Source organism: Pan paniscus, chromosome 13 (genome assembly GCF_029289425.2).
Source record: "Pan paniscus chromosome 13, NHGRI_mPanPan1-v2.0_pri, whole genome shotgun sequence".
NCBI classification, from domain to species: domain Eukaryota; kingdom Metazoa; phylum Chordata; class Mammalia; order Primates; family Hominidae; genus Pan; species Pan paniscus.
Window position 1 is genome coordinate 98,782,199 of NC_073262.2, and position 16,514 is coordinate 98,798,712.

The following is a 16,514-nucleotide window of genomic DNA, read 5'->3' on the forward strand; positions in this document are numbered from 1 at the left end:
AATTTTAAAATAACTAAATACAAAAATAAGGTTAATATACCTTTAAATTTAAAAAGGCAATGATGCAAGTTAGTTACTAAAAAGAATTACTATATTTAGCAATACATTTTTTACTAAAATAAACACTTATCTCTTCTTGGTTTATCATAAAATATATTTACTTCATTAAAAACTATTGGCACCCAAGGTACACTAAACATAAATCTAGCTGATCTCTTCCAGTTGTTGCAGATGTTCAAACACATTTTTCATCCTTAGAATAAACGTGACAGACAATCATGCAACAAAGGCACTCTGTAAGAGTCACATGTCAATATACTAGGTAACAAACCAGTTACCTTAACAATCCTCTACCCCTACCACCTGGTGAACTGTAGAATACTGGGGGTGTTTTCACTTTTTCACAGACTTGTGGCAAGAGATATATTTATTTCTTATTGCTACAACTAACATAGTGCTTTACACATTACATATACTAAATGTATTTCTTTAACAAACAATGTATTAAGCATAGTTTTATGCAGTTTACCTTTCTATTCTCCTTATTTTCTTGAAGGTATTTTTCAAATAGATGAAGAAAATATACAAATTACTTCAATTCTATCTGCCCATCAGATTGTGTTCCAGAAAAATTCAATCAATTAGCCATTAAGAAAATAATGTATATTCATTTCTCCACATTCCTCAAATGTTGTATTTGTCATTTGCTTATTCTGTGCTGTTAGTTTTTGTGTATGTGCCCGAGGCTATACATTTAGTCTTATGAAAATATCTGAATATAAATTAGGTCCCTTTTACATTTTATTAACAGGAATCTTTACAAGTTCTTGTCACACTTTTATCATTCTTATTCTTGACATTTTAATCATCTTTTCATACCAACTAAAATAGGTACTATTTAGTATATACTTACTATTCCAATATCAAAATGATTTCACTTGTATTTTCATAGACCTCATGAAGATTAATAACACGGGGACAAGACTTTGCCAATTCAAGCACAGCAATCTCGTGTAAAATTTCTGCTCGACAATCCTGTCCTCTTCTTCTCTTTTTTAGAAATTTTGCAGCATATTCTTGGCCAGTAGATTTTGATATACATTGTCTAACCACAGCAAATTTTCCTCTGGGAGAAGATGAGAACAATCAATTTTAATTTTTCTGCAGAGAACAACGTTAGTATATTACAGATTCTGTTATACCTCCAACTTAAAGTCAATTCTTTGAAATATCTGTGCCATTAGGAATTTATCTTTGTTCTCTAAATTGATTCAAATATCATACGTACTTTTATAAAATTTATAGTGTTATCACGTACAAATGTAAATGGCAAACTATAACAACAGGATAAGACAGAATTATATTTATTCTTCACTATTAAAATGATACATTATCTTGGGAGGCCGAGGCAGGCAGATCACTTGAGGTCAGGAGCTCAAGACCAGCCTGGCCAACATGGCAAAACCCTGTCTCTACTAAAAATATAAAAATTAGCCAGGCGTTGTGGCGCATGCCTGTAATCCCAGCTACACAGGAGAATCTATTGAATCTGGGAGGCAGAAGTTGCAGTGAGCCAAGATCACGCCACTGTACTCCAGCCTGGGTGACAGAGTGAGACTGTCTCAAAAAAAAAAAAAAAAAAGATACATTATCATTGCAGGGAAATAATCTCATTTGCACACCAACTCCATGCCATGCTCTTGATATAAATTATTGAGTTTAAGTATCACAACAATCCTATATAATAAATGCTCTCCTGTTCTTCACACCTCAGAGAAGATATGTAATTTAGTCAAGGTAAAGATTTAAACTCAGGTCTATTTCCAAAAACTGTACCCTTCATAGGGTATCATGTTAACTCTCTAATTAGAATAGCTTACCTTTAAATATAAGAAATTAAAGTGAATGCAAAAATGGGTATTTGACTTATTTAATTTTATTAGTAATTTTTCCTTTCAACACAATTTTTACCACCTTTGAAACTATCACAATTGTCAATTGTTTTAGCAATATGTCTCTTAGTAATGCTCAGTAGTCTTTGAAGCCTGTAACAGATAACTAAGGTATATGTGTCCTACAGAAAATATTCAAAGATACTTCATGATAAACTAAGAAAATAATGGTTATCACAGCTATGTACAAACACACCCATTAAGGTCATGTTTATCATTTTAGAAATAAGTATGCTTTTAGCTCTCTCCAATGGCAGTGCTTAGTACCTCTGCCAAAATTTAAAGACACCGAAAATTCATTTCTATTGGCATACGTGTTACTGTAAGTCTACAGCGGCCCAAAATTTATTTTCACAAAAGCCTAAAGCTATTCTGAGTCAAGGATTATTTTGGGAAATTAATAAAAGCTATCCTATTGACTGCCTACCCAGAAAAATATACACACGCCCTTAAATAGGAAGTTTTACATATAATTCCAGAGGGTTTTCAGATCTTAAAGCCCATCCATAAACCTTATAAGGCTGAGTATAGGGGATCCAAAATTAAGAACCTCTACCTTAAATTTTGAATTACTCTCTGGATTCTGATACTAACAAATCAGGTATAAATAAAAGATCTTTAGGAAGCAATGTTTGTTCCATAACTCCTCTTGCCCCAATTCCCTTCAATATATTTCTAACACAGTCTATCAGACTCTTAGCATGGAAAACAAAACTTGGTGTTTAGGGGGTACGGGGTGGAAACTGGGGGACTACACTGCTTGACTGTATTTTACTAGCTATTCGCAAAGGCCAAGATGACAAAGAGTCCTACTTTTTATTACCCAAATTTCCTCAAAATTGATGCCAATGAAAAGTACTGGAAATCAAACTATAATTTGACTCTTCTACATTTATCAAAATATATTAATACATCAACTAAATAAATTTGTATATAAAAACCTGATTCTTTGAAAGCAGTTTTAAGATTTGAGAATGTTTAACTATAAAATATTTTCTCATTGTATGCAGAAGGAATACAAACTGATGGGTTTCGAGCACACACACACAAAAATTAGTTCCTTTATATTCAATCCACTGGTGTTTCATAAATTTTATACTGGATAAACTGAGTCAGAATAAGATTAAATACCTCATGAAAGGTCACAAATGGAATCCGAGCCTCAAGAATAAAACTGTGAAATGTGAATTCCTAACTTTCTGTTCTAATCACTATAACACAATTCCTCTCTTTAAAATAGTTTTGTTGGGCCAGACGTGGTGGCTCATGCCTGTAATACCAGCACTTGGGGAGGCCAAGGCGGGCAGATCCAGAGGTCAGGAAATCAAGACCATCTTGACTAACACTATGAAATCCCGTCTCTACTAAAAATACAAAAAATTAGCCGGGCTTGGTGGCACATGCCTGTAATCCCAGCTACTCAGGAAGCTGAGGCAGGAGAATCACTTGAACTCGGCAGACGGAGGTTGCAGTGAGCCGAGACCACGTCACTGCACTCCAGCCTGGGGGACAGAGCAAGACTGTGTCTCAAAAAAAAAAAAAAAAAAAAAAAACAGTTTTGTTAAAGAAGTGTAACTCACTTGCTTCTATCAATTCTTACTTAGATTTCGAAGCAAAAACTTGACTAAAACAGGAAGGAAATTTTGGGTTTTATAAAGAAATTCACTTGTAAAATTTAGGAAACAGAAACTAGTCAGCCAAGAAAACTGTGCATCTGAAAAAACAGTTTATAGTAGTGCTTGTGACAATTCAGTTCTGCAATAATTTTATTATTTATTTTATCTATAAATAACACTTCTTATCTAATTGTTCCAGGTATTACCAAGAGGTTTTTTTTTTTTTTTTGAGACAGGGTCTCGACTCTATCATCCAGGATGGAGTGCAGTGGCAGGATCTCAGCTCACCGCAGCCTCAACCTCCCAGGCTCAGAAGATTCTCTTACTTCAGCCTCCTGTGTAGCTGGGACCACAGGCACGCACCACCACTCCTGGCTAATTTTTTACATAATTTGTACAGACAGTGTCTCCCTATGTTGCCCAGGCTGGTTTCAAACTCCTGGGCTCAAACGATTCTCCTGCCTCAGCCTCCCAAAGTGTTGAAATTTTACAGGCATGAGCCACTGCACCAGCCCAAGAGGCTTTCTTAAACAAGTATAGTACTCATTAATCCAGGGCAAAGGTGACCAAATGATGTGGATAATGATTTATTTATTTGTCAACGTTCACCACTAAGTAAAAGCTCCATGAGGGCAGGGACCATGTCTGTCCTAATTATTATGGTAATTATAAAATCTACAGTTCGTTAACACATAATAGGAACTGAAATATCTGTTGAATGAATGCCAGAAATATGTACCCACTATAATACCATATACTGTGCTATTCTGTATCCTGTACTTAAAGTGTTTGTATTTCTTAAAAGATTGAGATTCCAATAAAATTATATATATGTGTGTGTGTGTATTCATTTATATACTATGAAGGTAAACATTTTTACCATAATTATCAGATGACTTAAGAAAAAAACCAAATATTTGTTTTCCATTCTAAAATGCTATAGTTTAAAAGTATAAAAAATGATCTTTAAAATATGTTTCTATTCCAAATGTAATTGAAACATTTAAGAAAAGTTAAAGCATTTAAAAATAATCCTTAAGTTATACCCTAAAAAGGCAAGGCTAACTAGATTTCCCAGCAGTGAAAAGGTCTAGTAGTTACCCTTCTGCATTCCCCTTCTGCATTCTAGAATACACAATAAAATGTGAAAGGAGGCGGGAGGGTAAGCCACAAAGGAAGCTGACGTTTATTTCTGAATCTGCCTCACCCTTCTAACCACAAGAAGTCCTATGAAACCTTTGCCTCAGTTGGGGGAGGGGTAGAAAAAACTTACCCAACATGTTAAAAAACAGGAACAATTCAAGTTTTTTGAGAATAGTAAAAAATGAACTGTTAACTTTTACATAATTTCCTTTAATTTGCTAAAGGAAAATGAATTATTAAACACTAACACTCTGAAATAAAAAAGTTGATTCAGAAAGATAACTTTCAAAATGTGCAAACCTCAGAAGAAATGATTATGATTCTAATTTCCATTTCACAAAAGCATAGGATATTAAAATTGGTAACAATATTGAAAGAACTTTCAGTACATTCTTGGCAGATGAAAAGCCATGATTTCTAATTTATGAAGATCTAATAATTAAACATATCAATATTTACCATGTGACTCATTAGCCCATATCAATTCAAAAGAAAGATGTTACTTAGTCTCTTTCATAAAGATATTTTAAAATGGGAATTTAGCAATCAATCTATATTTGCTTTAATCAAATTCTATCATGAGTTTTTTATCTAAAATTCTAAAAAGTATGCCTAATTCAACTTTATTTATGATGGCACCTCATTTATAAAGCAATTTAGAATTATTAATATCATCCTCAAAGTTTAAATTATCCAAAGCCCTCAAAGCAAAAATACTTTATAGATTTTTTAGCTCCTATAATGTCCCCGATTTTGAAAAGTTAATTTAAAAAATGTAAGTAAATTTACTCATCAAATAGTAACTCAGAAAAATAGAAGAGAAAGTGACTTTTATTGTGTGTACTGTTCAAGACTTGCATAATATTCATTTCCCCATCGCTGAAGCATTCAAACTGAGGCTGGATAACAGTTTGTTGGGGAAATTATAGGAAAGATTGCTGCACTGCATACAAACATTGTATTAGTAAGACCACGGACCACTGAAGTCTTTCCAATGCAGAGATTCTATGGTTCAATGTGAGATACAGGAAACTTAAAAAAAAGAAAAAGAAAAAAAGGAATAAAAAAACCCTTTCTTCCTATTATAATGCAAAATGAAGTAATTAAGATTTAGAACAATTTCTTAAAATTTCATTTTAAAAGGTTCTAAAAACTCTATCTTTTAATACACCATTAAAACACCCAAATATTTTGCACATTAAATTAGTATGCCAGGAATTATGAAATGTGCTTTTGTATTTAATTCTTGGTCAGTGAGGTAGATATTACAATTCTTTTTTTTTTTTTTTTTTTGAGACAAAGTCTCACTGTGTTGCCCAAGCTGGAGTGCAGTGGCATGATATCGGCTCACTGCAACCTCCACCTGCCAGGTTCAAGTGATTCTTCTGCCTCAGCCTCCTGAGTAGCTGGGACTACAGGCACACGCCACCATGCCTGGCTAATTTTGTATTTTTAGTAGACACAGGGTTTCACTATGTTGGCAAGGCTGGTCTCGAACTCCTGACCTCATGACCCACCCTCCTCGGCCTCCCAAAATGCTGGGATTACAGGCGTGAGTCACCACACCTGGCCAGATATTATAATTCTTATTTTGCAAAAGAAAGGCTGCATCCAACATCTGCAACGTGAAAAAGCCAGGACTTGCCTCTGCCCTTAAGGTAAAAGGCCACCAAGAATGAAATTACTTTTCATGATTCAGTCAACTTTTCTTCTCACATCGAGATTTTCAAAGACAAAAATCAATCACACTGTTTTGCTGCACATTTATCAACACAAATATGGACTTAGTAAACCATTTAACATACAACAAAACATTTACCTCCAGAACTAAAATCAAACTGAAAATACATGATGACTACCATCTTCCAACCCTTCATTAAGCACCTTTAATTTAAAGCTCAAAAGATGCTGAATATATAACTTAAATAACTTGGTATATCTTTTATAACTTTTCATATATTAAAATGGTAGTACAGAATGGTTTCATAATATCATGTCACTCCTTGGCCGTACAGAGTTTATACACTGGTTAAGAGAAAACAATTTGTAAAGGCTTTTTACTTATAAACCACTCATTTGTTGTGACATAGAATCAGACTATGAAATATGAATTCATTCTTTTTGTTCAACTTAGGAGAGGGGGAGAATCTCCCTATTTCTTCTTCTTCTTCTTTTTTTTTTTAAGCCAAGCACAATACCCTAGGAATTTAAAAAATATTTCATTTAACAAAAACTTACAGAGCACTGTACTAGGCACTTTACAAATATTAACTAACTTAATCCTCATAACAACCATATAAGACAGACACAATTATCTTCACCCCTACTTTTCAGATGAGGAAACGACAGCACTAAGAGGTACAGTAGGCAGGGCGCAGGGGCTCACATCAATTATCTCAGCACTTTGGGAGGCCACGGCCAGAGGACTGCTTGAACCCAGAAGTTGGAGACCAGCCTGGGCAACATGGAGAAACCCTGTCTCTACAAAAAACCAGCCCAGTGTGGTGGTGTGTGCCTGTAGTCCCAGCTACTTAGGAGGCTGAGGTGGCAGATCCCTTGAGCCCAGGAGACAGGAGGTTGCAGTGAGCCAAGATCATGTCACTGCACTCCAGCTTGAGCAACAGAGACCCCGCCACAAACAAAAATTAAAAAAAGAGGTACAGTTATTTAGTTGAAGTCACACACCTAGTAACTGGTGGAGTCCAAACTTGAATTCGGCAGTCCACTATGCTGAGCTGCCTCTTCCCATGCACAGCCTCATGTAAGGACAGAGACCTCCTATCAGAGGCTCTGAGGCTAGGTAGGATGTATGATGTAAGTTCACTAAACCCTCCACAGATTTGATTTTCAAGTCAGTTAAGACTGGACCCTAGGTAACAGCAACAGAGATCACAACTTTCCTTCCTAATCATTGTTAAATAATGATCCCAAGTGAGTTTTATAGAATTATAAAAACACAAATCCAAAATTTGAATTTAGATGGCATACACGTCATATGGTTTTCTTACCTCCCTAGCTCTTTAGATGTAAGTATATAGAAATTATTAAAGTTTTCCATTTTTATTGGAATTTGAGGAGTTGTAGTTAGTAGGCCTGAAATACTTCGGCAATCAAATCTCCTCCTCGACATGTTAGGTGATTCCCAGGTCTGCTTCTTTAGTCACTTATTTTTACCTATGCAAAAAAAGAGAAGACAGAGAAAAGATGTTATCTCAGGCAGGATGTGCATTATATTACACAGCTCCAAATATAGCTATAAAATACAACTAAAAAAAAAAAGATTTAAAGAGCACATTCTATCCACAAGGAGGAAAAAACAAAAAGCATACACATAAACCATAACACTATGGCACTTGAACGAAGTTACTGACTTCATTTCAGAATAAAACTACTGTAAAAATCCTCTCAATTAAAAAAATAGCTATGATAAAATTATAATGCAAACAATCACTTAGTTTCATCATAAAACTCCATTCTTTAAAGTTATAGAGGTTTCAGCTGGACATGGTGGTACACACCTATAATCCCAGCACTTTGGGAGGCTGAGGCAGGATGATCACTTGAGGCCAGAAGTTCAAAACCAGTCCTGGCAACATAGCGAGATCCCATCTCTATGAAAAAATTTAAAAATTAACTGGGTGTAGTGGCTCGCACCTGTAGTCCCAGCTGCTTGGGAGGCTGAGGCAGGAGCATCACTTGAGCCCAGAAGTTTGAGGTTGCAGTGAGCTATGAATGTGCTACTGCAGTTCAGTTTGGGCAATAAAGTGAGATCTTATCTCAATAAATAAATAAATAAATAAATAAAGTTATAGGTTTCACATAATAGGTAATTTAATACGACAAGATAATAATTATTCATTTTAAACTTATTTTCACATGGCTAAAGAAATTTGGTGGTAAATGCACATATTGTGAGTTATATTACTGACGTGAAGGACTACAAGAAATAGAACTTTTTCCACGGATTGGCTATGTTTCAGTACTAAACTCAGAAACTCTCAAAGGTCTTAAGAGTCCCTCCTTTAACAGGACCTAGCACAGAGCCTGCTATGTATGAAGTGCTCAATAATTTTGTTGGAAGAGTGACTAACCTATACATAAAGCTTTATTTCGAAGTTCTGTATCTGAAGCTCATATATGTATCTGGAAATTTGTGATGTTTATATGCATTCAGTGTTATCAAAACTATTATATTAATTGCATTCATAAAACAATAACAGATACTATATTTCAAGACACTTATGATTTATTGCTATGCCTACTTAATAAAATATCAATTATTATTCTTTTAGCACCCTCCTGTAGTAACCCGCTAAGCATTTGTTCCTTCTCTGACACCTTTTTTTCCTATTTTCTACTTATATGTACTGTTCTTTATCTTCTTAAATTCAAATGCCAACTATAGTCTACTTAGCCAAAAAGCAGTGTCATTAGAGTTCAGCGTTTTCAGTTTCTACATTTTCTCTTCTTGGTGTTATTCTCAAATTATGAATGCGTCACTGCAGTTCAGCCTGGGCAATAGATGGAGACCTTGTCTCAAAAAATTAAATTAAATTAAAATTATAGCTTTCACATAACTAGATAGTAAAATTGTTTTCTCTACATCTCTTAGTCTTTGGGGAAACAGCTCTAACCAGTTTTGGGGTACATCTCTAGGAGTCAAAGGGTTGTAGTGTAGCATTCTGAGAATAACCTTTAGACTGAAAGACACCTGGGTCTGAATTCCATTCATCCATCATACCAGCTATGAGACCTTAATTAAATTATTTAACTTTGCTATTGTTATGGGCTGAATTGTGTCTTCCCCCAAATTCCTAAGTTGAAAAACCCTAACCCCTGTATCTCATAATGTGACTGTCTTTGGAGACAGGGCCTTTAAAAAGGTGATTAAGTTAAAATGAGGTCATTAAAGTGGGCCAATTAGGACACAGACACACACAGAGGAAAGACTATGTGAACACACTAGGAGAAGGCAGCCATCTACAAGCCAAGGGGGCAGGCCTCAGAAGAAACCAACCCCGCAGACACCCTGATCCCAGATTTCTAGCCTCCAGAATTGTTGAGAAAATATACTTCTGTTAAGTCGCCTGATCTGCGGCAACACAGTTATTTAAAAAGAAAACAAAATATCTAATATTTCAAATGTAAGATAAGGAACACTACATACAAACATTTACTTTCCAATCTTATTACTTGGTCATATTTCATTTAAATTAAAAATAAAACATATTAGACATAGCCCCTTCTTTCCACCCCCAGTTTACACTCCCACTAGCACTGGATGGGACGGTTTATCACTACTTTGACAATACTTGCCCAATTCAGACTTTTAAGTTTGGCTATTCTAGTGTGATGAAGGTGAAATGGAATTTTGTTGTGATTTACTTCGCATTCCCTTTTACTGGTGAAGAAAGCTTTGATTTTGCTGCCTCTAAAGAATGGATGATAAAAGAATCGATCTTCCAGTTGCTGCAAGGATTAAAAATTAAAATATGCTGCACTCATGTCCACTGACACAGGTACAGTGCAAGTCACAAGGGCATATCGTTATTGTTCCACAAAACAAAATTAACATTCTACCCAAAAATACTCTCCCTGCAGTTCCCTGCCATTGTTGAATAGCTGTACCGTTTCCATGTACAAAATTCTCATCCCAACTTAGTCTAAACTTCATTCTTAAAAGTATTTTTGTTTTCTGTTTTAACTACTTATGTATCTTCTTAGTTCTGATAGCACTCAGTTTCACTGATTTTTTTCCATTGTTCTGAAAGATCAATATGGGTACCAATTTCCTCATAAGTTCATCTATTTATTAGAAATATACCTACATCACAAGCTGCTTTAGGCATCCCTTAAGCATTTCTTAAGTTCATTTTCCTTTTATTTACTGCATCTGAACCAATTGTCAGAGCCAAGATATTTTTCCATTTCCTCTCCTTTGGCCAGTTTTGCATATAGTGGAGCATGAATGTCACCTTTGTCCACCAAGCCCTCCACAAACATCTGGTTGCCCTTCATATAAGGTACATGCAGGTTATCAGTCAGCTCTCTGTCGCTCCTTCTTGTATCTTCCTAAATTTCCCACCAAATTCTCTTTAACTGCAACAATTCCCAGGCCTTTTCTTGTCTTCTACCACACTTCATATTACCGATTCTAAATTACCTATATGTCTCACTCCATTTGAAATTCATTTTATAACATTTTATCAGGTTATAGCATTCAAAAAACATCTTAAGGGACCTGGTAAGTAAATTTATATGCATGTGTATACACGATTAGATCCTATAAAAAGTGTAATAGAAGGTAAGACACAATTAAGCTTTTAATCACACAGTACTACTACAAATAATGGTATCTCACTTATTTTTAAAGATTTTTTTCATTAATTCTTATTATAATAATTACCAAAAGAATTTGGAAGTAGATCAGTGAAGGAAGGAAAAGAAGGAAATGTTAGGCTTGATCTGGGCCTTCACTTACTTGAATGCAGAAAGCAAGTGTGATGTGAACAAAAGCAAGACTATCTCTATAAACCTCTAGCTCTATTTTAAAAAGTATTTATCATGATATTTATTTCAAAATTATCAAATAAGAAAGTTTTTAAAAAATAGAATATACAATAATAAAGACATTTAGAAAATCAAATTGTCTGTTTTGATTCCTTCATTAGCTCCCCAGTATCTACAAGCTTTCAAGTACTTACAGCATAACACATAAGGCCTCTGAGGCCAAGTATACACCAGCTACATTTCCTGCCGCACTCATATTTCATATTTTGCCACCACATCTTTGTTATACTTCTTTGCCTGAAAAAGCCTTTCTACTTTCCTTAAATGGCTAACTCTTCTTACACATCCTTCAAAACTCAACACAGAATGGCCTCTCCCCCAGGAAGCTTTGCCTAAAAACCACAGGTTGATTTAAAGGCTTCTCCTTTGTGCTTCAAATAAGAGGATCCTTGGCATACTTCTTTACCTCAAAATGTAACATGTTAGATTGCAATTCTGTTCAGTGTTTAAAGGGCAGCATCCTTTTACTTTTGTGCCTAAGCAACCAGCATGGTATCTGCCACCCGGTAGGAATTTTAAAAATGTTTGATGAACTGAATTGTAAGAATTATGAGATATAGAAAAAAGAATTTGTAGGTATATCTCATGTCTTCGAGGGGTTAGGAGAACTTGAGATCCATCTTGAATTTACAGTACTGGAGCTCTGAATGCAGCTAGTCTCTGCTTAATTCAGCATTTGGACAAATAAAGTAACTATTTTAAATTGCACTTACAAAATGTCAGTTCTAAACAGGTAGCCACAAAGTCTGGAAACACAGATAAAATTATTTTGTCATATACTATAATGTAATGCCAATAGACCTTTTGTTTTTACCACTGTTTCCAGACAAGGTGGCTACTTGTTTTTAATACAAGCTACTAATACAAATACCTACTGCAGTTAAGAACATCACTCTTTTAAGAGCCTCCAAAAATCAGGAGATTCAGGTAAGTGTCCTATCAAGATTTATCACTGATAAGTCTAGATCATCATGAAGTACATTGGAAAGGCAATAGGAAGCAAAGTAAGCCCGAAGATTCTAAGGGAAGCAACTCCTTTCTACATAGGCATTTAAGGCATTTACTGCTAGCAAGCTTTCCCTAGGAAACTGAAAAAGAGATTTAGCGTCCATCAAAAGTAAAGGAAGAACTTTCTCCTGGTGTGGCAGAAGTATTTGTTTTTAATTAGTCATTGATTAGAAGTATTGGTATCAAGATGGAAATGATGATGATTTTCAATTTCAAGGAAGAGATTATATTCCTCATATGTATTCTGCCAACAGGTTTTGTTTTTTAAAATATTTTGAACAGAAAATATAATTCATAAACTTAATCCTCTAAAAATCACAATAGGAAGTCAGCTAAACTAACTCTAATCCAACCATTCTAGTATATACTATCCAAGGTCTGAAGTGTCAGGCAATGACTCCTAGGCCTGATTCTGTGCCAAGACCCTAAGGCCTAATGCTGTGTCTTCCCACCTCCAGAAAAAGAATTAAACCTGTTAACTGTGAACCAGGATAAAAGGTTGAAAAACGGAAATAGAGTGGGGGATTCCGGGGTGGGCAACAAATGCATGGTGCTTGTCACTCACAAGACGGAAAATTGGGTTTCTGTTGTAAAATATTGTTTACTTAATAGCACCGCTTAAGTACTATTTATTCAGTAACTATTACAATGCAAAATGGAATCTGCCTTTAAGGATTAAAGAGGAAATTACCATCTCACTGTTAAAATTTTTCAATGCTTACAGTATCACTACACCCTCTTTTGGAGTAATTGCAAAGGGTCAGGGATGAACCAAAATATAATGCATATAAATATTAAAAGAAACTAATATATATGTTTTAAATGGCACTGAAGTTTGAGGTTAAATGTTCTGGAAAAAGGATAATAAAAAACTTAATAAAGTATGCCCTGAAAATTGCAACATTACAACATATTTAGATAAAAATACGTGCTTGTAACTTTATAAGAACATTTCTTAATTGAAATATTCAAAGAAATAGCCTTTGATAACAGTCCAGCATAGAATACAAACTACAGTACTTAAACATAAAATCAGTGAATTTTGTCATCAATATTATGAAAAACTAAAGCAACTGACATTTGAAGTTTTCCTAAGTGGAAAGGTAGTAGATAAATGATTGCTAATGTTTCTGACAAAACAAATACCCATACAGTGCAAAAGATTTCTTTATGAAAAGAAGAATCAATCAGTATCCTTTAAAAGTAGTAAGCCTAGGAATACTATTCTTTTTTTTTTTTTTTTTTTTTTTTTTTTTTGAGACAGAGTCTCGCTCTGTTGCCCAGGCTGGAGTGCAGTGGCGTGATCTCGGCTCACTGCAACCTCGGCCTTCCGGGTCAAGCAACTCTTCTGCCTCAGCCTCCCGAGTAGCTGGGACTACAGGCGCGCGCCACAATGCCCGGCTAATTTTTGTATTTTTAGTAGACACGGGGTTTCACCACATTGGTCTCGAACGCCTGACCTTATGATCCGCCCGCCTCGGCCTCCCAAAGTGCTGGGATTACAGGCTTGAGCCACTGCGCCCGGCCAGAATACTATTCTTAACTGCCAATCTTACATACAGAAAATGTGAATTACAATATACTATGCATGCAATTTTAAGGCAATTTAAGGATTAAGTGAAAGTGTTATTAACTGAATTCCTTGACTTCTTGTGTCTCTAAAGCAAAAATATTCTCATAAGGAAATTCTCCCTTATAATTATCAAAGAGCTTTAAAACATGTTAAAATGTTCACTTAACAAAAGTAAAACAGAGCAAGCTTAAAAATAAAATTATCTGATTAGAAACGTCAGCCATAAAAATGCTTGTATCTTCTTCAAATTTGTTACTCATATGCTAACACAGCGATTAGTCAAACCTCCAACTTCCTAAAAACGCATTCTATCTTAACCAAATTGTAATTCACTAGTCAATGATCCCAAGAGAAACCGCAACCATTCTATTCACACACAAAAAAGGATGGTCTTCAATTACAGAAATTCTACTTTTAAAAAGTCTTGCCATGTAAGCAAATATATTTCATCTCAATTTTGGATCCCTACTTTAGAAAAAAAAGATCTAGGCCGGGCGCGGTGGCTCACGCCTGTAATCCTAGCACTTTGGGAGGCCGAGACGGGCGGATCACGAGGTCAGGAGATCGAGACCATCTTGGCTAACACGGTGAAACCCCGTTTCTACTAAAAATACAAAAAATTAGCCGGGCGTGTTGGCGGGCGCCTGTAGTCCCAGCTACTTGGGAGGCTGAGGCAGGAGAATGGCGTGAACCCGGGAGGCGGAGCTTGCAGTGAGCCGAGATCGCGCCACTGCACTCCAACCTGGGAGACAGAGCAAGACTCCGTCTCAAAAAAAAAAAAAAAAAAAAAAAAAAAAAAAGAAAAGAAAAAAAAGATCTAAAATGTACAATATGTATCTCAAAAATAAAACATCTATTAATACCTCCAATTATTAAGATACTAGAAAAAGTTTAATTGAGCATCTGCTCAGAGGAGGAGGATCCGAGGGAGATGAGTTTAAAACTTTTGCACTGCTTCTATCGACCAGTTTTCTTAAAAAATACACAATCCTAGGGGTACACGGTCTAATATTTATAAAATAAGCACTTGCTGAAAATTACTTCGGAACAGTTCACCATAAAACTAAAAAACAGTGTTATCAATGAGAAAGTAGGTTTATTTTCCTTTAATAAAATTGTGCTCCTGGGTTCAAAATGCCAGGTTACATACGCTGCCACTCATTTCTACAGAGCTATGCTGTCTCTGCGCAGACATTCTCATAGACTTGAAAACGTAAAGTGGCCACACCACGTCAAACGTCCCTGGCAAGGTTCTGCTTATCATTAGCACCACAGATGTAAACATTACGTCGACAAAACAATCGGTGAATGTGATACACAGTCCTCATGTGTTTAAATATTAGTGAAATCTGATAAGTATTACGATTTTAAAAACGTATTTTCTTAATTCCAATTTCCAAATTGATGTCAGAGTGCCTCTAGTCCAGACAGAAACTAATGCCAGCTACCAGCTGCTATAAAGCCTCTTTCAACTTTGTCTCTACTTCTCCCTCGGAGGAAATTCAAATGAAACGCTTTTCCCTACAATAAAACAAAGAGCCTGGGTAAATGTCAAAAATCGTTGGCATCCAGTAATGGTATAGTTTGAGGATGAGTCGTGCACACTAAGTGGGTCACAAGGCATCAAAGTAAAAATCAGATCGCTGAAAATCACGGAAACAGCTGTAGCCCGTCTTGCTCTCTCGCTGGTTTTAAAACACTGTTCCCAAGCAGTAACTGAAAACGTCCCACAAGATAAGCACGAACTTTCTCTAGACGAAAGGCAGCTGGGAGCAGGACGCGTCCACGAGTCCCGATGGGAACGCGCCCACGCCGCAGCTGGGACTCGGGAGAGGCTAGGGGGACCGCGTGGCCTTGCTGTGGAAGGGACCCGCGCGGGCCCGCTGCGAAGGGGGCCCTGCCTGGCGCGACCTGGGGAGAGCCGGGGCCGGCCGGGTGGAGGGCGCACGGGGACACACGGACACGCACAGACACAGACACGCGCCCCGGGCTGAGGAGGGGGTGGGAGGATCGCCGGCCGCCCCCCGCGCGGAACCCCAGGGAACCCGGACTCCAGCCGCAAAGCGGAGGGGCGCCAGCAGCAATCAGCCACCTCAGGGGCGGCGGAGTCCAAGCCCCTCTCAGCCGGACCGTACCGCCTAAACCCTCCTAGGTCCTCCTTCCTCACGTATGAGGTCTCTGTACCGAGGCGGCTGGTTCCATCGCAGCCCCGAGCCAACCCGCCAATCCCGCAGGACACTAACCGCTCCGGCCGCCGCAGGTTCTCCCGGGACTGCCCCCTCCAGGGGGCCGCTGTCCCGCCCCACGCCGGGGGCCGCCACAGGACGAGTTCTCTAGCTCCAGCCGGGCGAGGCGCCAGGGAGCTCCGAACGTGGCAGGATCCACTTTTACTTTTCCAGACAAGGGCCGATGGTTGTGACCTGGCTTCTCGTGAAGTGACTCCCGGCGACAGCAGCTGAGAGGACTACCGAAGCTTGCAGTTGCGGTTTGAAAACTGCAGCCGCGTCTGGGGCATTGCCGTTCGCCAGATCCCTCCCCCTAGGTCGGGAGAGCCAATCGGAACGGGTGCGGAGGGTGGGTCTGTCACATGACGGGAGGGGCGGGGCACCGGCCGGGGGCGCGTGTGCGGGGCGGGGCCCGGCGGTGAGAGGG

General features: G+C 37.4%; 1 protein-coding gene across 2 annotated transcripts in view; it reads right to left on the minus strand.

Annotated features, from left to right (window-relative positions):
• STK17B (serine/threonine kinase 17b) overlaps positions 1-16,514 on the minus strand; it is a 42,146-nt gene that overhangs the window by 21,733 nt on the left and 3,899 nt on the right. The window contains exons 2-4 of one of the 2 annotated variants that reach the window (XM_055108912.2): positions 16,106-16,400; positions 7,720-7,885; positions 914-1,126 (exon numbers count right to left, since the gene is read on the minus strand). In XM_055108912.2, coding sequence (XP_054964887.1) covers positions 914-1,126; positions 7,720-7,841 — 335 coding nt within the window. In that variant the 5' untranslated portion in view covers positions 7,842-7,885; positions 16,106-16,400. Of the gene's footprint in view, positions 1-913; positions 1,127-7,719; positions 7,886-16,105; positions 16,502-16,514 lie in introns of those variants that run through there. The other variant, XM_003825297.5, reaches the window with a different exon arrangement.